Here is a 23,221-nt window from a genome sequence, read left to right as displayed (position 1 = left end):
CCTTGATTAAAAACGATACCGTCTGGTTGGTTGGGGGGGTGGATCGAATTTCAGCGTAAAAAGGAGCAGAAAAAGATCGGAATCTATCGTCCACGAAAGAGAGAGAGGGTAATGATTTTGTGGGATTTTGGGCGCCGATCGAATGGAATGGATGACTCCGAAGGGAAGAGGCACCAGATGACCTCGATTAGGGTTTGTTTTTCCTTTTAATGGTAACGAAGGTTTTCCGTTGAATGTTTATGTCTATTCAGCGGTTCGATTTCAAAGGGCTAGGGAAACCGTTTTTGAGAGTATATAGAAGACGCGTTTTGATTAATGCCGTACTACCAGTGTCAGCCAAAATCAAAGCTGATTACTCAAAGTGTCTAAAATTTGGCGTACGCTCTCCATGGAAATGACTTCAGCATTGCACTTATACCTATTATTTATATTATTTATCCTATTCTGGATGTTGAATTCTTCAGATGCTTTCCATAAACTGCATAGACTAGTTTTTGGCTATTTTAGACCGCCCTCCTTCTCGTAGATTTTTTTTCATACACCATTTTTATATTTTTTTTTTGAAGCGTAGACTTTGACTAGAACCACCCTTTCCTCCCAACAGAGTCTAGGCAGTTTGTGGACGGCTCTTAAAGAATAGATAAAAAAAATAGTAAAACTTTCGATACATCTCTTTTTTTGTTGAGTTGTAGGAGGCACCTTAGAGCAAAGGTTCCCAAAATTTCCGGCGCCAGACCCCTTTTGACCAGCAGACGTACTTTTCGCGACCCCCCACATAGAAATTCTTTCATTTGTTGTCTATTACAGTAAAATATTCGACTGTCCCACGCGACCCCCTAGATGAAGGCTGGCGACCCCCGGGGGGGTCGCGACGTTCAGTTTGGGAAACCATGGCTTAGATCATAATACGGGTGATTCAAAAAAACACTGGAGCTTCTTTCAATGCCATGGCCAGTGGGTGCAATGAGGGAGGACGCTTAGTTCACAAGAACAGGTCTTGCTCCTGGGTATAGGGGGGTTCCAGAAAGTTCCAAGAGAGCCTTTCAAGGGGTTTCAGGGGCAGTTCTCGGGCAGAGGTCAAGTACTGACGATCAAAATGTTATATTGGTTTGTTTGAGATAAGAGGTAAAAGTAGAGTAAGGTGGGGCAAAAGTTCGACCTTAGTGGTTTTGTTTAAAAAAAAATCTGAGTATATCAAATAATATTAAAGATTTAGTTCGTCATTTTACTCTTTATTGGTTAGTCCTCAGTTTCACAAGGTTTTTTTTTCAAACAAATTCATTTTTTTTTTTGGAGATTGAATCCATTTTTGCCTTTTTGCCTTTCTCGTACACCAAGGTGTACCGAAAGACTATATGTTCACTCCAAAAACGAAAATTTGATAGAGCCTCCGGAGGGGTCAAGTGTTATATACCAATCGACTCAGCTCGACGAGTTGAGATGATGTCTGTGTGTGTGTGTATGTGTGTGTGTGTGTGTGTGTTTTTTTTTTTTTTTTCCTCCCAACCACCCGAGCAGAGAAAACCGATTGGAAAAACTCTGCTACACCTTGTCGCCTCGATCCCCCTGGTACCACTGATGCGACTGCTTCAGGGGGGGCAATGCGCTCATGCGCTTTTCTTCTTCTGTGCTCATGCACATTTTGTCGCTTCTAAATTTGTTATTCTAATCTTTTTAGTGTTCGTACCTAACCTATCGCCATTCAGCGACACAGTTGGTACAAACATACACCAAATTTGTTATTCTAATGCCGTCCGTGTGCCATTTAGCACTCCGGCTTTTCGCGCACGACTCGGATAGTCCCCGACGGTGGATCTACCCTATCCGACGAAGAGTTCCCCGACACTGAAACTTCTTCCGTTACCGATACTTCCCAGGCTGGTGCCAAGGTCGGTTCTGAGATTCCGGTTGGAGACTGGCTTCCGGTTCACAGGCGCCCTGACGACCAAGCACCGGTGCTTTTTCGCGGTCTACTCGGTCTAGTCCCCGGCGGTGGACGGACCTAGCCTACTCCGACAGAGAAAGACCCCGACGGTGGAAGTTCCCTCGACACCGATGTTTTCAACCCGACCAGTAAGGTGCCGAAGTCGGCCCGGCGATTCCGGTTGGTGGTAGACTTCCGGTTCACCGGCGCCCCGACGACCTATAACCGGTACTACGCAACGAACGACTCGGTCAAGTCCCCGGCGGTGGATCAAGCCTACTCCGATCGCGACCCAATACTCTTTGATCTTCGCGCCATCTCCGCTGGAGAGCTGATATGGTCCGCGTGACCTGATATGGTCCGCGTGACCGCTCTGTTCACCGCATTCCATACGGTTTCGTCCTGACACATTCGCTCTACTACGTTGTTGGGACTCAGATTTCCAGCAGCGCTCGCTAGCATGTCACCACGTACTTCTTCAAATCGCGGACAGTCGAATATCACGTGCTCCGGTGTCTCCTCGTTGTTTGGGCATGTCGGACAGAATGGGGACTCTGCATGGCCGAATCGATACAAATACTGTCTGAAGCATCCATGACCTGACAAGAACTGTGTTAGGTAGAAGTTCACATCTCCGTGTTTTCTGGACATCCATACCGACACATCTGGGATAAGCCGGTAGGTCCATCTACCCTTCTCCGCGTCATTCCACTCTTGCTGCCACTTAGCCAACGAGTCCGCTCTGATTGTCTTCCTCACGTTTGCAGTGCCTCTTCTCCGGTAACACTCTACATCCTCTGCCAGGGTGATGTGTATGGGAACCATCCCGGCGATAATGCAGACTGCTTCCGACGATATCGTCCTGTACGCGCTCGCCACACGAATAGCCATGAGCCGGAACGTGCTCGAAAGTTTTGTTCGATTCCGCTTCAGTTTCAGCGCTGTAGACCAGGCCGGAACTCCGTATCTAAGTATCGAAGAGGATACTCCCGCCAGAAGACGTCTGCTGCTGCTGCTCGGTCCACCGATGTTCGGGATAATCCTGGATACAGCATTAACAACTTTCGCTGCCTTCTCACAGGCATAGTCGACGTGGCAATTGAAATTCAATCGGTCGTCCACCATCACGCCCAGGTGTTTTAACGCACGCTTTGACGGGATAACCTGTCCGCCGACGTTAATTTCGGCCCGTTGAACTGCTTTACAGTTGCTGACTAGCACTACCTCTGTCTTATGGTGAGCCAACCGCAGCTTTACTTCACTCATCCAGGCCTCGATGGAACCGATCGTCTCCGCCGTCAGCATCTCTACTTCTTCCAGGGTCTCACCGGTTATCGAAAGGACGACGTCATCCGCGAAACCGACGATCTCGACTCCTCCGGGTAGTTCGAGTCTTAACACTCCGTCATACATAATATTCCACAACGTAGGGCCGAGTATGGAGCCCTGTGGCACACCCGCCGTGACTCTAACCGATCTCTGACCCTGGTTTGTCTCGTAGACCAAGACTCGATTCTGGAAGTAGCTTTTCAGAACCTTGCACAGATAGTCAGGGACCCTCATGTTGTGTAGTGCAGTGGCGATGGCTTCCCAGCTGGCGCTATTGAATGCGTTCTTCACGTCTATAGCTACCACGGCGCAGTAACGATTACCTCTTCTCTTCTGCTTTGAGGCTTTCTCCGCATTCGCAATGACTGTCCGGATTGCATCCACAGTCGACTTCCCTTTCCGAAACCCGAACTGCCTATTAGACAGACCGCTCTCGCTTTCCGTACACTTTATCAGCCTGTTCAGGATGATTTTCTCCAGGAGTTTGCCAAGCGTATCCAGCAGGCATATCGGTCGATACTATGCTGGGTCTCCTGGCGGCTTGCCAGGCTTTGGCAGCAACACCAGCTTCTGGATCTTCCAAATGTCTGGGAAGTAGCTATCCACCAGACATTTCTGTATCGTTATCCTGAACATGTCCGGAAACGCTTCGATCGCCGTTTTCAATGCCATGTTGGGGATACCATCTGGACCAGGGGCTTTCTTCACTTTGAGTCCTTTGGCTATTGTAAGGAGTTCCTCGTTAGACACCCGGTTTGCGCCGGCAGCTACTTCCACCCCGTCGACGTACGGCGTAGGTGGCCATGTGGTTAAACCGTGATTCGGAAAGAGGCCGTTCACAATTACCTCCAGCTTTTCAGGGCACATTTCAGCTGGTGTAGCTGGGCCCTTGATCTTCGCCATCACGACGCGATAAGCTTGTCCCCAGGGATTGGCGTCTGCTTCTCTGCACAGCTCCTTGAAGCAAATGGCCTTGCTCAGAGCAATCTCCCGCTTGAAAGCGGTCCTGGCCTCGCGGAAAATCACCTTGCGTTCCTCTCTGCTCGCTTCGGATCTTGCTCTTTGAAATCGTCTTCTAGCTTTAAGGCAGGCAGCACGTAGGGTGCTGAGCGTTTCATTCCACCAGTAAGCTGGACGCCGGCGGTTATTCGGTTCGAGTTTCCTGGGCATAGTAACATCACATGCCCTCGCTACTGCTTCCGTTAGTTCCACAGCGGTCATAGCGGGAGTATCGCTGTCTGTCCGAAGTGCCTCGACAAAAAGCTCCTTGTCGAACTGCTTCGTTTTCCACTTCCTTTCGCAGGTCCTCCGGGTGCTCGGCAGAGCGGAGATCCGCCGACCGACGCTGTAGTGGATGGACTGATGGTCACTGTGCGTGTATTCTTCGCTTACTCTCCAGTTCATGTTGTTCATCAGCGACGGGCTGCAGAACGTCACATCAATAATGGATTCTCGTCCGTCCTTACGGAATGTACTCACAGAGCCTTCATTGCACACTTTAACATTCAGCTTCGCTAAGGCTTCCAGCAGACAGTAACCCCTTGCGTTGGTCAGCCTACTTCCCCACTCCACCGCCCAAGCGTTGAAGTCCCCGCCGATAACAACCGGCGCACGTCCTATCAACTTATCAGTTAGTAGATCCAACATCCGATTGAATTGCTCAGGGGTCCACCTTGGGGGCGCATAGCAGCTGCACACAGACACCGTTGATCTTGGCGATAACAAAACCTTCATGGTCGTTATCCACTACTTCTTGAATGGGAAACCCGCCTGTAACTTGGATTGCCGCTATCCTAGCTTTATCCGCCACCCAGTTACCATTATTGATAGGAACTCGGTACGGCTCTGCAATTATTGCGACGTCGCACTTGGTTTCCGTTGTCGACTGCCACAACAGTTGCTGTGCTGCATCGCAATGATTGAGATTCACTTGCGTTATCTCCATCATTGTCATTGTTGACCTGCCTTCGCCTTCTTGTACATCGGGCATTTGAAGCCACCCGTCGAATGATCGTTTCCGTCCTCCGGTTTGCAGAACATACACCTCGGTTGCTTCGTGCAGTCTCGAGCAACGTGACCACTTCCGCCGCATCTCCAGCACAATGTGGACCTGTCAGGGCCCTTGCAGCTTCTCGCCTGGTGACCGAACTCTATACACCGGAAGCATCTCTCCATCTGCTTAGCAACTCGAGGAGTGGCTCTCAGAGTGCCCACCGCCCAACCAACTTTTATCTTGCCGATCTCCACCAGCTTGTTTGCAGCGTCAACCGATAAGCGAATCGCCGCCGTCTGGGTGCCTCCAAACGCTTTCCTTAACCGAATTTGCACCGGAACATCCAGCTTACACTGCTCGGTTAGGGCAAATCTCAGTTCCTCTTCTGTCGTGACCGCATCCAGATCCCTGCACTCGATCACCACCTCCTGTGAAAGAGCCCTGACATTTGCATCGCTGCCCAGGGATTTCGCGACGAGTTCCCGGTAATCCAGGCTCTTAACAGCTGGATCTTTCTTTAGCTCGAAGATCATCTCGCCTTTCTGCGTGCGCCGTGTCTTAACCACTTTGCCGCCCAACTCCTTAAGGTCCGGATCCTCCCTCACCTTCCTGAGAAGCGCAGCGTACGTTGTCTTGTCGCTCGCTTCGACTATGAGGGCATCACTTCTGCTTTTTCTCCTAGATGGCCGAAGTTTATCTTTCTTTTCCGGTTCCCTCTTCCTTTCTATTTTTTCCTTTCGCTTTTTCTTCTTAGCTCGCTGGCTTTCAACGGTGCGCCATCCACTGTCTCTTCCATCGTTTCTCTGATTGTCGACGCGCGACTGATCGTTCTTCTGCTTCTTCGGGACTTCCTCATCTCCAGGCGTGTCCCTACCTCTTTTCTCCGAGCGGTGACTCTTAGGCGTCTCCCGAGTTTCCGCCGTAACTCTTCCAGCAGCTTCCGTTACAGCCTTTTCAGCTGTTTCAGCTCTCAATCTGAGTGCCTTTTGCTCTCGTTCGGCAGCTATAACAGCAGATTTGATGTTCGTCACCATCTGCTTAATTTTCAGGTGCACGTTGTGTCTGTCCTTCACAAACTCGTACAGTTCGTTCACCTTCTTCCTCACCTCACCCAAACCCGACTCTTGAGCAGCACTGCTCTTCGGCGTCGGTGTGAACACTCGCTGGTTCGAAGACCCTAGCTCCTGTTGGTTTCCTTGGAGCTCGCTTCGGATTGTGCTACTGGTAGCGATTGCTGCGGTTTCCAGCGGTGTCACTGGTGATCTCTGCATCCTTTCGCTTCTTCGGAACGCGTTCGCGTCCTCCTCGACTTCGATATTCGTTAGATTCTCCATTTTGTTGGGTCCCCACTCCGGGCCGCTATCTCCACTCGTTGTAGTAGTCGCTTATGATCCCTTGGTTATCTTTGCAAAGCAGGGAGGCCAAGCGGGGTTGAACGCGTACCTTCATGGGGTACGTGTCCAGAGCCGGATCAGCGTAGGTCAGGAATGTTCCAACTGAGCCTACTACCCACCTTTGTTGGTGCGAGTATCGAACGTACCTGGAGGCCTGCCAAGGTTTTAACGGGACGGAGGCAAGTAGGTGTCACCCTTCCTTACTCAGGGAACAGAACAGCACGAATGTCAGCCCATCATCGCCATCCGATCCATAATCCGTAGTCCGTTGTCGTTTGCGTTGACCAGTATGCCATAATCAGGATGTTACTGGCATCGATCCTGATGTGCCGGTTGGCACTCCGAGTGTTTGGGCTAAGGCACTTTGGAAGCGGTACCAGATCGCTTGTACAGAGTTGCTTGCGGATGTGTGGCTTTTTATGGAGATCCAACAGAGCCCACTGTTGAAACCCCGCCACATCCTAGGCATCCTCTGCTTGAGCTATCTGGAAACCAGAAGCTCGGTCACTCCCCGAAGGAAGAGCCAAAGGTGGTAATCCACACGGATGTGTGAACGATTTTCGCTTAGGATGAATTCCCAAGCTGCCACCCGACTCGCAGAAGGGGGGGTTCGTCAAGCCCCTGGACTCCTGTCCCTGCTGCCCCTTGTGTGTATGTATGTATGTATGTGTGTACGTATGTGTGTGTGTGTACAAAAAGGTCACCTAACTTTTAGATAGTAAACATCAACCGATTTTAACGACCGACGGTTCATTCGATGCGGAATCTGGTCCCATTGTTTCCTATTGAAAATGGTTCGGATCGGTCCAGCCGTTCCGGAGTTATGGCCATTTAGGTGTTCCGGATCGGTACCCCAGGAAGGGGCCAGATATGAAAATGCAGCAAACCCGTGCATGCGACCCATCAAACCACGGCATTTTCGATTATCTGATGAACGGGAAGTAGGAAAATAGTCTCAGACTATATCTGAACCGGTAGTGTTCCGGAACCGGTTCCGGGTGTCCTTTTAGAAGTGGCCAAATATAAAAGTGGACTAAACCCATGCATGCGACACATCAAAGACCGGCTTTTTCGATAACCAGTTGAATGGTAAGCAGGAAAGTAGTTTCAGTCCATATTTGAACCGGTAGTGTTCCGGAACCGGTTCCGGGTGTCCTGCCGGAAGTGGCCAATAAAAAAATTGAATCAAACCCATGCATGCGACGCATCAAAGAGCGGCTTTTTCGATAACCAGATGAATGGTAAGCAGGAAAATAGTTTCATACCGTATCTGAACCGGTTTTGTTCCGAAACCGGTTCCAGGTATCCTGCCGGAAGCGGCCAATTAATAAAGTGAACCAAATCCCTTGCATACGACACATCAAAAAGCGGCTATTTCGATAACCAGATGAACGGTAAGCAGGAAAATAGTTTCAGACCATATCTGAACCGCTTATATGTATACTGAACTGACCAAGTTGAAGGGGTGAATCCAACTGAATGCGTCTGACGATGACCGAAGAATAGTAGGTCGAAACGCGTAACGCTTAACAAGCTGTTTCCGATATTTGTCACCGATAATTACCAACCAATCCACAAATAACATATCTGAACCGGTTGTGTTCCGGAACCGGTTCCAGGTGTCCCGCCGGAAGTGGCCAGTTAAAAATGTGAACCAAGCCCATGCAAATGAAACATCAAACCATCAAAAATGTTGGATAACCAGATAAACGGGCAGCAAGAAAATAGTCTCTGGCCACACCTAAGATTACCAGCAGTTTTGCAGTATCAGGATTGGATGCATCGCTGAAATTACGAAGGTAAACAAAATCAATGCTAGCGATAAATATGCGTAAAAGAACAAAATCTTAATAAAAATTAAAGCGATCTTGTCAAATCACACCATTTTAGATTCCTGAGACGTAATTATACAGTATTATGGATCAACGTTGTATGGGGAAATTTTAATTTTATAGCAATTTGAATAGGATTATGAAAAATTTCACTAGCTTGCACTTTTTTTCAAATTTTACATAAATTTTAAAACCAATGATAATGAAATAAAGGCTAAAGTGTGCAGAAAAAAATTTGCCCAAATATCTTGATAATAATCGGCATCCAGTGCTAGTGAAGGTGGTAAAGCAGTCAACTGAGAGGTTTTATATTTTTCAGCTCTGCCTATAGGGGTAGGCGGGGCAGTATGGACTGGACACCCTCAATATTTTGATTTTAATATGCGAACTCTTTTGCACTTTTAATGAATGGAGAATATAGTCCATTTATCTAAAACGTAGATTCAGCAAAAAACATTCAAAATTAAAATTATACATGACCTAACACGAAAAAGTTGCGTCCTCCGTTTTCTCTGCATGGAAATTTTAATTATCACACCATCTAAAATAAGGTTTAATTATTCACATTAATTGCAGGTCGATTGAAAACTAATATTTCTAGAACACATGTAATTAGTTTTTCTGTATTTACATGCTTAACATGTTAATATTTTCTTCTGTTTTATATAAAAAATCTAGTTTGAAAATATTGTCTCCTACCGGGGCAAAATGGACACTCATCTATGTGAGAGAAACGCCGACGGAATAATATAACCTAAATCACAAACCAATCACATTCGTCGATTTCAGTATATTTTCGGTTAAAAGTTCACTATAGTACACATAGGGTGAAACGAATTGGTCAGAAAACGACAACAGTGGAAAAGTTGTTCAAGGCGCAGCTGTACATGCCGACAAAAACAAAGCTTTATCCAAAATAGTCTAAATTTAAATTAACTGAACAAAAATGAACTACTTTGGCGTATTATTCATCCATAGTAGTTGTTTTGTAATGAAATAACTTTATAGTTGTAAAAAATGTACGAAATTCGTAAAAGTCACGTGGTGTCCATACTGCCCCGTATGTTTCATAACGGTCATGAAATAGTAACATTTTTTAAAACATTTGCTAAAGTGGATAAATCATGTTTTTTTCGTTTACACTCGTATGCAATAGCTGCTAAATAGACTTAAAAAGGATACATGTATCAAAAAATTAAACTTTTATGACATCTTGTCAGGTAAAGTTGGCAAAAACCTTAGGGTGTCCATACTGCCCCGCCTCCCCCTACGTTTAACATTATACATAACTTCGGAAAATGAGCCAACAATAAGTTTCCAAATTCGTTTATGGCTTTCATATAATTGTTGCTTTTTTGAATAAGGCTGACACAAATTTCGATTTTCTCTTAAGTCAAGAGAGGTCCCCCTTGGAAATTTTATTCGGAATTCATTATTTTGAGGAAGAGCACAAATAAATAGGAGAGATCGGGGCATAATGGACACCCCTATTTTTGCCGAAACCGTTTACTATTATGCTTAACTTTTAATGCATGAGTATAAAGGAACAAGTCATCGTTCTATTTTTCAAAAGTACCATTCATATGCCTCCAAAATAACCTAAAATATTGAAATATGTTTTTCAAATGATGAAATTCTTTTAATTTCAACGCAGCAGCAAATAAGGTATTACGAGTGTTTGAGTGTGTCCACCATAAAACAAGTGAATTGCTACCGTATCTGCATGTATACGTAGATAAAGTATATTATTTGCGATTAGAATTTACTCAAAATAGAAATTTCAATGTTGTAGTCGATTTGGGGCGAAATGAACACTGGCAATTACGAATGGATGTACGCGCATTGCATACTGTTAGGCGTTTAAGAGTGTTTGGAAAAAATCAAATTGGATTATTTTAGCCTAAAGTTTATTTAATTAACTTTGATGTTATATAAACTCGTCTAAGATGGAGTATTTTATCTGTGGTATCGATCTCCGTTGGCAAATTACTTAACTGATCGATGTTATCAAAGAATTAGCATAACATATGAAGGGGTGTCCATTATGCCCCGTACCTTCTCTGCCAGCCCTAAAAAAACACACGACTTACAATTCGTTATTTCTTCACAATAAAGACATTCTACCTGCTGTAAATGATTGAAATATGTGGGAAACAAACTAAAGTTGTAAGCCAACTGATAACCCGCATAATCACGAACAGTAAATGTATTGTTTCTCATACTGTGTGTGATCATTAGCAATTGTCATTTAACCATTTCTCAGACTGCCGGAGATAACAGTAAGCTAACCATTCCATGTACAGATTTGCCTATTTGACAAACGGTAATCCGCCAATTTACAGTATGTGGAATAGGCGGTTAAGATAGGTTACCATAAAAAATCGCCCATTTTCCCGAACAAATTTTTCGCCAAACAGTAAAGCATACGGTCAATTTATAATCCACTTTTTCAGACAATTCACTGCATAGCAAATGGTTAAAGAGCAGTTAAACAATAAACCATAAAAAGAATGAACACTGTATGTGGTATTGTTGATTTATTGTCGTATATGGTATTTGAAATGCATGCTACATGGTTAAATTGTATTGAAACCGTTAAAATAAAAAGCTAATTATTTCCAGTGATTTTTTTATTCAATCAAATTTTTCATATTTATTATAGATCTCATCCTCAAGACCTCGTCCAAAACGCATTACTTTTGTCGAATGTTCTCAACGCATAAATCCAAGCGGTGCGTGGATCCTGTGTGCATAAAATCCTCCTCGAGCACCTCGATCGGATGGCCAATGATGATGTCCATGGTGATATCTGCTGGTGCTGGAACTATCCGACTTGCGAGGCATCCATACCTGGACCCAGTAGCATCTATGGCGATTAAAGCCCACTGGGGATCTTCCTCCGATGGGAGCCGATTTCCCATACAATTTAAACATACAGCAGGATGACTGTTTTTCATCTCGTTTTTTGCGGAATCCCGCGAAGTTCGCGAACTCTGTAAAATAATTGATTCGATGAGTTATACATACCAACAAAAACAAAATAAAATAATCACGCAAAACCTACCTCTGTTTAATGCAGACCGCTCCGCAGGCGCTTCAAATCGTTAACCGCAGCAAACTCCAGATTGTTTTTCACTCAGCTGGCAAGCGACCCCACGAAAGATTTTGTATTTTTTTTTCAACAAATCTGAAAACTGCCAAGTCCGGACGTTACAAATACCAATGTATGCAACTATTTGGCAAACTGGCGAATTTATGTGGCATACAGTGAAATACACATGTGTAGGTGTGTTGCGCAAATATAATCACAAACCGTTTGAGAAAAGGTTATTCTATATTGCCACCATGCCTCCTGAGTTTTCATCCTTTTATTATTTGACAATTTCTGCACAGTATGATATGTTGTTACAGATTGGAATGGATTACATAAACCGTTCTTTATGATCGAACACTTCGAGTTTCATAGTTTCAACAGAAAAGCAACAGTTCGTGGTACAGTAATAGTAACAGATAAAGGAGACATACTGTGTGGACTGTAATACAAATTGTATTTCTCTATGCGGGAATATGTTAAGGCTTTCTCTGTTATACAGGCTTAACGTACTCATTTGCTTAGGGTGTTCATTATGCCCCTAATCCCCCTTAACCAATAAATTTTTAAATTTTAAAGTGAAATTAGAGTCCTCCAGAAAATTTATTACCAAATCCGATGAGTTAAGCAGATTTGTTCATTGTTTGGGTATTTTTTTCATCAAACACATCAATCAGACGCGCCAACTTGGTCAAATTATTGGGGGGGCAAAGCCTGGTTTTTCTGATTTTCGAAATCGAAAAATCGTCAAATATTGGGGGGCAAAACCATGCTTGCCCCCCCCTAAGTTGGCGCCTATGACATCAATTATTTATCAACTCTACTCCCCCATTGATAAGTCAACGAGCACTGTGACAAAAGAAGAAAATGAGATTTGTTCCGTTCTAGAGTATTCTCAGAATTCAGGAACACTTCGGCTTATGGCTCCTGAGTACATATTTGACGAGAAAGGCACTATCACCACTAGGTGGATTAATCTGGGTTTTTAGAACTACTCACGATTTGAACTCTTACCCCACCAGTGGGGCAAAAGTTCGAATCAAGTGGGGCAAAAGTTCGAACTTCGAAGCTGAGTACATAGTTGATTTAAAGAAATAACAAAAATAACTGCAATTCATATAACAAAAAAGAATAACAATAGTGGCAAACTACTTTTTCTCAATTTTCACTTTTTTCTTTGGAGGTTTTGGATCGCTGAACAGCTTTTTGCGCCGTGTGGTAGACTTGGAGTTCTTCTGTTCTTGCTCTTCAGCCTTCAACTCAAGCCTTTCTTTGAATGGTGTGCTTGTTATAATTTCGGATTTTTGTCCTCTCTTCCTTCGCTTTTGAGGCTCGTCCCGCTTTGGCAGAGGCCTTATTTCAGAAAAAGGAACCGTTTCTGTACGCTGATCCTGATTCGACGAAGCATCTGCAGAGGATCCAACAGCACAAGCTGCCTCAAAAGACTCCACAATATTGCGGAGAGACGCCACAAGAGGTCCAAACTTCTCGCTGTATCCAGCCTGTGGATCAGATGCGTTAGAACAAGAAGCAACAGCATTTGCAACTTGGGGTGTGCTCTGTGTTGCTGGAATAACAGGACGCAAGATAAGACGCTGGGATGATGGGTCTTCGTTCGACAGGCTTCCGCTTGTCGTATTCTATCCTTTTGCTTTCCCTTTTTTGCGGCAATCAATCAATGTGGATGGAATTTCTGATTCATCATTTCTGGGGATGTGCATTACTTCCGGATCGACGTTCTCTTCATTTCCCTTATTGTTGGTTACTTCGCTTGGCATAAAATCTTCATCCGTAAAAATGCCTGGATTGATAGGGACGATTCCACACATCCTGAAAGCATTGACTGCCTTTTCAATACTTGCACATCAACCATAAGCAATTCCGAAGAGCTCTGCCACCTGATACTGAGTGATCACTCTGCCAGGATGTGTAACAAGCCAGTTGTTGCAAGCTTCAGCATAGTTGGTCTTGAGCGCCTGGAAGAAACATCGGTCCAATGGTTGAACTTTGTGGCTGCTATGAGGAGGAATCGAAAGCAACACTATTCCGTTCCCTCGGCAGTAAAGAACTGTTTTCAGCAACTGATGCGAACTGTGGTTGTCCAAAATCAGCAGAACGGGATTCTCTTTTGTGGCCTTTGTGCTAACCTGGAAGTGTTCTACCCATTCGTAGAACAAGTCGGAGTTTATATATCCTGCATCCGAAATAAACATTTTCGATCCACAAGGTGCTCCATCCATAAGTTCTGTTTTTTGGCGCTTTCTTTTAAAAATCAACGCTGGAGGCACGTAACTCCCTTGTGCGCTTATGGCACAAACAGCTGTAACCAACCCTCCTCTCTCACCGTAGCTAATTTTGCCTACAGCTTTTTTGCCAGTAGCAGACACAACCTTGGGGACATTGTTGGGCACCGTCGACATTCCAGTCTCATCCATGTTGTATACGCGATCCGCGGTGAATCGTTACTTTATGGTGATTTCGCGCAAATTGTTGAAGAATATGCCAACCTGCACTCGGTTGAAACCCATCATCCGGCCAAGGCTGGTTTGCTGAGGTATTCTGAGAGATAAGTTGTGTCTGCGCATGAACGAAAGCGCCCACTACTTCCCAGCTGCCCGCGACTCTTGATTGAATCCGCTGGGGATGTTGTTGATGTCGGCATACTGATATACTGATCTGCGGAAATCCATAAACGATAATCCATAGAAGCATTCGTCGAGGGTTTTGCAGTGGCTTGCTAGTTCATTTTCTTGTTCCGTAGTGAAGGTTGGCTTGAAACGACCAAGTTTCTCCATGCCGTATCCCTAAAATACAAAACAAAATAAAGCAAAAAAATTTATTGGAATTCGAGGGATTTTACCTTTTTCAGTCGTTTTCGCAATGCAGCTTCGGTGATTCCGATGCTTTTGGCAATGGCAAGTTTCGATTCCCCATTCGCTATCCTCTGCCGGGCTTGTTCGAGCAACTCGGGGGTACAAACCGATCTCTCCGACTTTCGCACGTAGTTTCTGCAAAAAAGTGTATTGATGTGCAAATGAGGTTAGGAACTCGAACTTTTGCCCCGCGATTGATTCGAACTCTTGCCCCATTAGACACCCGACAATGTTTAGCAATAATTCACTGAATTAATGTACAATTGCCAAAAACAACTCACCGCATCTTTCGAGGGAGCCTTCAAGTGTAATAGATCACAATAACAGATAGGTGAAATTGACAAAGTTGCACAGAAAACACGTTTGCCGCGGATCGAAAAATTACTTTTCTGGAGACCAAAACAAACTTTTCCAAAAAACTCAGCGCTTTTGACCATAACAAAAACAATTTTTATGCTAAGTTTTCAGCTGTCAAAGTACTGACCTTCCCATGACAGTGCAGCCAGATTTATTTTTGTTTACACTGTTAATTTATTAAAAGAAACTTTTGCCCCACCTTACTCTACTGAAAATAATAGCAAACATTTGCTCTTGAACCAATAGCAAAATTTGATATTTGAAGATCAATCGAATAGTTCACTATCACTGTTATTGGTAAGTCCTTGCTAAGAGCTAAATGTGCTATGATGATGATGTTCCAGGAGTAAAATTGAGATATTATTTTCAGTACTTTTACCTCTTATCTCAAACAAACGAATATCACTTTTTGATCTCCGTATCAAAATATGCTATTATTGAGCTTTTTTACTCTGTTCTGGTTTCAGAGGTGTTTAGATGCATTTGAGGGTCGTTACAAAGTGTTTTCAGGGTCGTTTCAGAGTGTTTCAGGTATATTTCAAGGGTGTTCTTAGAGTTTCGAAAGCATTTCAAATAGCTCCCTCTGGTTCCATAACACCAGCCTAAACTGAAAACTACCTGAAATCCCATGAAAGGCTCAGGAAACCCTCATGATTTTTTTTTATTTCTGAGGCTTCTTTAAACTCCTTCAAACTCTCACACGCACTTGACACTACTGGTCCCTGGGACTCCCTATATCACTCCTGAGAATCACTGGAACACTCTTAATTCCTCTAAACCGCCATTGAGACCCTCTAGAACCCCTTTGAAACCCCCAGAGACCCTCTGAAATACCCTTGAGAACTTGAGGTATCCCCTGACACCCTTCGTATTGCTCCTGATACCTCCGATAACCCCTGAAATCCCCTAGGACCCCTTTAAATCTCGTGGGATCCCTTGAAAAGCCCCCGAGGCTCCTTGATGGGCCCCTGAGGCTCCCTGAAGCGCCCCTGAGACCTCCTACCCTCTGAGACCCCCTAAATTGCATTGCTCATAAGATCTTCTGGTACGCCCTAAAACCCCTTTGACCCCAAGAACGATCATGATTATGGCCCAAACGTCCCTGAGATCCTCTGAAGCGCCCTTGAAACTGCTTGAAACCCTCCGAAAACCTTCTGGGACGTTCTTAAGCATTCCTGAGACCCCATGGAATCTCCTAAGGTCCCTTAAAATGCCCATGAGTTCTTTCCTGAAGACAAGAAATGTAAGCTGTAAGTTGATGATATTCTTCAATGCAGACTCATGGCATGGTTCGGCAACTTGAAGGAAATAAAAATACAGTGGAGCTGGTTTTTTTTCTGAAATTCGCTTGCATACATACAGGCAAGCGGTTCCTAGCACGGACATCAACATGCAGCCGTCTTGCATTAAAACCCGATTCGGGATGGCCCATTAGGAGTAGAATTCCTAGATCAAATTCAGGTTGTTTTCATAGCTTATAAATACTGTTAACAATAATTCAATCACTAACAAAACACTACTCCAGGAGTGACTGATGGACATAATCCAATAAATGAAACCTCGTCATTCTGTGATCGTAAATAGTTAACCATCAGGGTAGCAAGACAAATTTTATGTTTAGTGTTGTATTGTATCAAATTTATGTTTTATGTGTGTGTGTCAATTTGTGAAGTCGTGCACTATTGTGCATTTGCGTTTTTGTTCTGCCTTATTTTTCGCGGAGCCAAGTGAAAAATAAAATATAACATTTATAGGGTTCCATTAATGTTTGTTGGTTATATGGCACCCAACGTGCGCCATGATTTTTTTTATTTATTTTTTTTTTGTTACATAACTTCTATAGAAGCTATTAGAGATGTTTCATAAAGGCTTCTTTGAAAAAATAATGAAGCAATTTCTTTAGAATGTTCCAAGAGAATTTCTGGAGAAATTGCGGATGGAATTCAAGGAAGACTTTCATACGAAGTTCTTGACGAAATTGCTGAAAAAATAATCCTAGAGGAATCTCACGAACTGCTTGGGGTAACTCCCTGAGCGATTCCAAGCAACAGCATCAAAATTAAGGAAAATTTTTAATTCATGATTTTCTATTGAACTGAAACTTTGCACAGTTTTTCAGTTCCATCTAAATCGCCATTTTTCGATATCAAATTTTTATTTAGAGCCACGACTAACTTTTCAAAAGGGTATATGTGAAAATGGTTCAAAAATATTCAAAAATATGCACAGCAAAAACGGATTGTTCGATTGTTAAGAATTTTTAAGCAAAGTTAGATAGCTAAATGGTGATTTCTAAGAAAATATACACTGTGAAAAAAAATCTATTTTATCATTGAAAAACATCATTTTTGTCACAAAAACTCAAATATCTCAAAACCCTATCTTTTTACCAACTTGAATTTTTTAGGGAAAACGGTCCATTGTATAAGCAATCTACCATAAAAATTTGGTGATGGTGAACTAATAAACAAAAAAGTTATAACATTTCAAAAATTTCACAATTTTTACATTTAGTAAAAAAAATTTTTCTGTGTAAATTATTTCGGCCGGGAATCGCGATTTGATGCTGATTTTATTGTTCAGCAAAGTTAGATAACTAAATGGCGATTCCTAAGAAAATATACACTGTGAAAAAAATCTTTTTTAACATTAAAAAATATCATTTTTGTCACAAAAACTCAAATATCTCAAAACCCTATCTTTTTACCAACGTAATTTTTTAGAGAAAACGGTCCATTGTATTAGCAATCTACCATGAAAATAAACAAAAAAGTTATGACAATTCAAACATTTCACAATTTTCACATTTAGTAATAATTTTTTTTAGTGTAAATTATTTCGGCCGGAAATTGAAGTTTGATGCTGATTTTATTGTTAATGGCCTTGCGTGAGTAAAACAAGTTGTTTTTATGATTGTACGACATTTCCCCGAAAACCAGTTCCCCGAATGAAGTTTTCCCGAAAGTTATTTCCCCGAAAAACGATTCCCCGAACGAACCGTTTCCCCGAATGTGCCGTTTCCCCGAATGTACCGTTTCCCCGAAATATTTATAATACTATTTTTAGTACTGGTTTCTAACCATTTTCTTGATTAATTTCATTGTCTGAACTAGTCATTGAAACGAAGTAGCGGAAAGTTAGCCTGAGTACAAAGTGTGCTGATGTGTAGTCTTTAGAAAGATTTCAATATCATGGAAATTTTCACATCTCATTGATATTGTGCATTCCCTCATACCATGAATTCTTCGAGGTATAATGCTCTTCATGATGCTTCAATGAGGTTTGATTTTTTTTTAAATATGGGTCGTTCTTTTCTATTGTACTGATTGAAAATGATATGGCACTCAATTAAGAACACGCTCATCATAATTTTCCCTTCTTTCATTCATAGGCTGTTCTTTCTATTTATTTTTGAATTTTCAATCGATGAAAACGCCCTTTAAATGCATAAAACCTTCAAAACGAGTCATCGTAATTGTGGTAGTAATCTGCTAAAGTTCAATGTCATTGTAAAACACATGATCCAGATGACTTCAACTTTAAGTCTTAAAGTATTCTTGCTAGCGAAGGAAGTCTATGAGCACAATTTTAATGTGTATTAACAGGCTTTAAAACAAAAGTCAATGTAATTCAATTTGTTTGACAAACAGATTTGAAGCTAAGCACTCTTCAGTTTTTTTTTTTGTAAATAAATGGATCAATCATGACTGAAGTAGCATTTGGAATTGACATTTCTACAGAACATACTAGTAGTTAGACCGCCGGCAATATTTTGAAAGAACAGTATATGATGAAAGAAAGGAAGAATCTTTGATGAAGATTTCTACTAGACCTACCAGAAAAGTCGGTCACAAAAAAAAATAAATATAAATATAGCAGCAGTCAAATTACTGATGATTGATTGAGCAGTTCATCTAGAAAGAACAGCCTATGTTTGAAAGAAGGAAAATTTTATTAAATGAAAGGTTATCAATCTAGCCAAAAAGACGCTGCTGGATCCCAAGAAAAAACCTACTTTGATCACATATGTATAACCCAATACTCAAAATAATAGCCGATTTTCTGGGTAATCTGTCATGGGACAGTCAGTGGTTTGATAAATTACTACTGTCAATAAGCTATGCAATATTACAACTAAAAACAACTGCGTGTTATAAAAAGAGGCAAAATTTTCAGATGGAATGTTGGCAGAGTAATCACTTCCCAAGTAACATTGTTTAGTCAAATACACTAGAAGAAGTTCTTAGAACCATAATAAAACCAAAATAATAGATAAAAAGATTTATGGCTGTTTTCAAAACCTCTAAAAGACTAATTGTCTATCAACATGTTACTTGGGTTGATCATCAGTTCTTCATTAACAGTATAACATCAACATCAAGAAATCATCTATGTGAGAAAAGGGAAAAGGATAAAAGAATATCGAGGAATGTGAAACACTCAAGGGACTCATACATCTTCTAGACCTTTGAAAACATATTTTAACATCGTTTATGAGAAGACGGCCTACTGACCCATTCTACCCTATGAACTTCAGCTTCGCAATCTATTCGGCTTAACGTACTTCGGTCTGACGTACTTTGGCTAAGCGTACTTCGTCCTAAAGACCGGATGCCCCTAGTTGTGCATTGGGTCAATGTTAAATAGCATATGCAAAAATCTTTTCGGGGAAACTTCATTCGGGGAACTGGTTTTCGGGGAAATGTCGTACAATCGTTTTTATTATATATTATATATACATATAATATAATATACTATGTACCGTAATGTTCCGATTTTATCACGCCCTCCGCGCATTAGTCGTTTATTCATTAATTTGCTGTTACATTTGAGGACAAGTGTTTTCCCTTTTCTTCAAGATGAATGTTGAAAGCGTGTTTTGCAACGTTAAAAATATTGAAATGGGTATAGATGTTGAAGAATATTACAGGGCATTTTTGAAAAGGGGCGTAATTAAATTGTTTAAACAGATGTCGCTGATGGCAATTTCTCAGTTGATGTCGTTTTCGAACTTCCTGCGCCCTGCTTTACCGATGATATACAGATGGCTCGTTTGTCAAATTCTAGACGGCAGGACGTGCAAATGCGTAATTTTGTACACAATGTGGACATTTGGGCATGACCAGTCTCTTTCAGTTTATCTATGGTGCTTTCGGTGAGATTTCGTAACTCTTTTGAACATTTTTTTTCATCAAACGGTCTACAAGAGAGCGTTGAGTTGAAGACCTTTGAGAAAGCGACTGTTCATCTTGTTCGTTAGATTATAATAAACAAAATCACTTATTAATTTTAACTTACTTGTTTGGTGTTGGTGGCTGAAGAAAAAAAAATACTATACAATATTTAATATTCATAGCGGTAGTATTTTTTTGTTTTTTTTTCGTGAGCATTGTCAGGTATGTATACAGACAAACAAACGTAACACTGGCGAAATTTTCATTGACCACGCCTTCAACGATCATTTTGAATCTTGGTTGTGGCTTTCATAACAAGAAGAGCGCCCATCGTTTTTCTTTGCGTTTGACGTTTCACACTAGCGCCTTCTGATGACGATATTGCACAACGCAGTGTTTCGTGAAACATTTCCACCAGGTGGTGATAGTGTGAACTGGGCGATGAATTTTCACTAAAATTGTTCTAGGCGTTTCGTCTGTTTGTCTGTGGTATGTACCTCTTATGCATTTGTTGTTGTTGAAGTTACCGATCATAAAGTCTGTTCTCTACACACTTAATTTTGATTACCGAGTTCGGTAATTTTTTGACGAGATTAAAACTGCTGAGCACCGAACTCGTTCAGCAAAAATGCATTGTTTACCTTTTCCATACGATTTTGACAGTTGTTTTACTGAGCCTCAGTAAAATCGATTACCGAAACTACCGAGATCGTACTGCTGTTATAATCTCGTCAAAAAAGTACCAAACAGGCAATTCAGAAATAAGTGTGTAAGAGGGATTTTTTTTGCGGATAAACTTGACGTATACGCGTATAAAAAAAACTTTTATTATACAGCTTTTGTCTTAAAAATAAATTCAATTCCATTTTTCTTATAATCAACAGCTTTTCAACACTATCAAGGGATTTTTTCACCAGTCACGTACAATAAAAAGTATGACAATCTCAATATTTTTGATCACAACACTGGATCGCGTCTAAGTTTCAAATAGATACTATAGTAATTACGAATAATCAAACTAAAGTATCATGAAAACAACTTGTTTAATTCAGGCGGTAGCCTTTACAATAAAATCAGCATCAAAATATAATTCTCGAAATAATTTACACAGAAAAAAATTTTTTTTTGTTACTAAATGTAAAAATTGTGAAATGTTTGAAATGTCATAACTTTTTTGTTTATCAGTTTACCATCACCAAAACTTTATGGTAGATAGCTGATATAATGGGCCATTTCCCCTAAAAAATTGAAGTTGGTAAAAAGATAGGGTTTTGAGATATTTGAGTTTTTGTGACAAATATCATATTTTTTCAAAGTAGAAAAAGAAATTTTTTACAGTGTATTTTCTAAGGAATCATCATTTAGTTATCTAACTTTGCTGAAAAATTTATAACAATCGAACAATCCGTTTTTGCTGTACAGCTTTTAGAATATTTTAGAACTATTTTCGCATACACCCTTTTGAAAAGTTAGTCGTGAGTGAATATGAAGGTTTAATATCAAAAAATGGCGATTTATATGAAATTGAAAAACTGTGCAAAGTTTCAGATATTTTTGAAATGGTCGCTCAGGATCGACTGACATGACTCCGTGGAATTCCTCCCCTGGAAGAAACACTGCAAGAACTTCTGAACGAATCCTTGGAGGATTTAATGAACGATTTCTTTGAGTCCTTTCGTAACGAATAACGAATTCGCGGGAAATTTTCTGAAAGAATCCCTAATGGAATCAATTTTGGAAGAAATACAAGGATGATTTTCCCGAGGAAACCTTGGAAACATTTCTGGAGTAATTTCTAAAAGAAACTCTGGAAGAGTATCTGATAAAACTCGTGCTAGAGTATTTAAGCAATCAATGGAAGATTTTTTGAAAGAAAATGAATCGTTGAAGAAATTTTCAGGACAATCTCTGAAGGAATTCATGGAGGATTTTCTTTAAAAAAGGGATATTTTATGAAGGAGACTTGAGAGGAATTTTCAGAAGAATCTATAAAAGAGGAATTTCTGGAAGAATTGCTGAAAATCTAACCGAAATATCCGAAAGAATTTCTGAAAATTTTCATAAGGGTACCCATGGAGAATTTTTTATTGATAAGATTACGAGAACTATTCCTGGACCAACTTTATCAATTTTAAGACAAGAAGATGAATTCCCGAAAAAAAATTAAAAAGGCACTAGTAGAAGTTTTCATGTTTGGCATGTTTTGTGAGGAAATTCCTGAAGTAGCTTCTGGAGAAATTTCTGAAGCAATCCGTAGATTACATGAAAGAATCCCTGGAAGAGTTTCTAAGGAAATCCATAAAGCAATTTTGGTATAAATCAAAGGGAAATTTTCTTAAGAATCTTTGGAGAAATTTCTCGAGCAAAACATTAAACATTTAAACATTATCTTTGAGTTTCTTACAGTCTATAGGGAATCATCGTAAACTCAACACTGAAAATTTTGCTGACTTCGACATACATGAAAACACTTTATAATAAAAAACAATGTTGTAAAAAATTGAAATTTCCGGAAGAACTTCTTAGGAAACTTTGTAGAAACTTCAAGGAAACTCCGGGTGAAATTCCTAAAAGAATTCATGAAAGATTTCCTGCAGGAATCTCTGGAAGAATTTCTGAAAATAAATATTTCTAATTTTTTTTTCTATAAGATCCTATGGAAGGTTTTTCAAAATAATACCTTTAGGCATTTCTGAAGGCATTCCCATCGATTTTTTATAAGGAATAATTATGAGAGAATAAGGAAATTAAATCCCTGGAGTATTTTTAATGATTCTTAAAAAAGGTTTTTTGAAAGAAACTTTGTCGAGTTCCCTAAAGTTATCTATGGATTTTTTTTAAATGGAATATTTGAGTTTTTTCTGAAGGAACTATTACGAAAATTTAAGAAGGAATCTGTGAAATGGTTCAAAAAAAAATCGTAGGATTTTCCGAAAGAACTCATGGATTATTTGATAGGAAAATTCAAAGAAGATATAATACTATGGCTATTTTTGGAGAAATCTCAGGAAGAATTTTTGAGAAAGCTTTGGAGGAACTTTCAAAGGAAACTCCGGTGAAGATATTTATAGAGGATTTTTTGAGCAAGCCCTGGAACAATTTTTGGGGATTTGTGGAGAACATTTTCTGTAAAAAAATCATAATGGTTTTTCTTTTGGTATGCGGTGATGTCAGAACGAATCCATGAAAGATTTTCTCAATGAACTCATAGATCTATTGCTGGATAAATCTTTAGATACATTTCTAAAAGAATC

At 41.0% G+C, this 23,221-nt stretch overlaps 1 protein-coding gene across 1 annotated transcript; it reads right to left on the bottom strand.

Moving 5' to 3' along the window:
* Positions 1-13,234: 13,234 nt before the first annotated feature.
* LOC134284942 (uncharacterized) lies at positions 13,235-16,025 on the bottom strand. The gene is made up of 3 exons (XM_062844540.1): positions 14,718-16,025; positions 14,424-14,571; positions 13,235-14,367 (listed from the first exon to the last, which is right to left on the bottom strand). Exons 1-3 carry the CDS (start codon positions 14,720-14,722, stop codon positions 14,164-14,166), a joined length of 357 nt encoding a protein of 118 aa, XP_062700524.1. The 5' UTR covers positions 14,723-16,025; the 3' UTR covers positions 13,235-14,163.
* Between the last annotated feature and the right edge of the window lie 7,196 nt (positions 16,026-23,221).

This window comes from Aedes albopictus, chromosome 1 (genome assembly GCF_035046485.1).
Source record: "Aedes albopictus strain Foshan chromosome 1, AalbF5, whole genome shotgun sequence".
Lineage (NCBI taxonomy): Eukaryota > Metazoa > Arthropoda > Insecta > Diptera > Culicidae > Aedes > Aedes albopictus.
This window is presented reverse-complemented; position numbering and strand designations above follow the sequence as displayed.

Bases quoted from the DNA above. Each gene is read 5' to 3' on its own strand.
- LOC134284942 (XM_062844540.1), bottom strand. The intron at 14,368-14,423 runs GTAAAATCCCTC...TTTGTATTTTAG, and splicing joins TGCGAAAACGACTGAAAAAG to GGATACGGCATGGAGAAACT.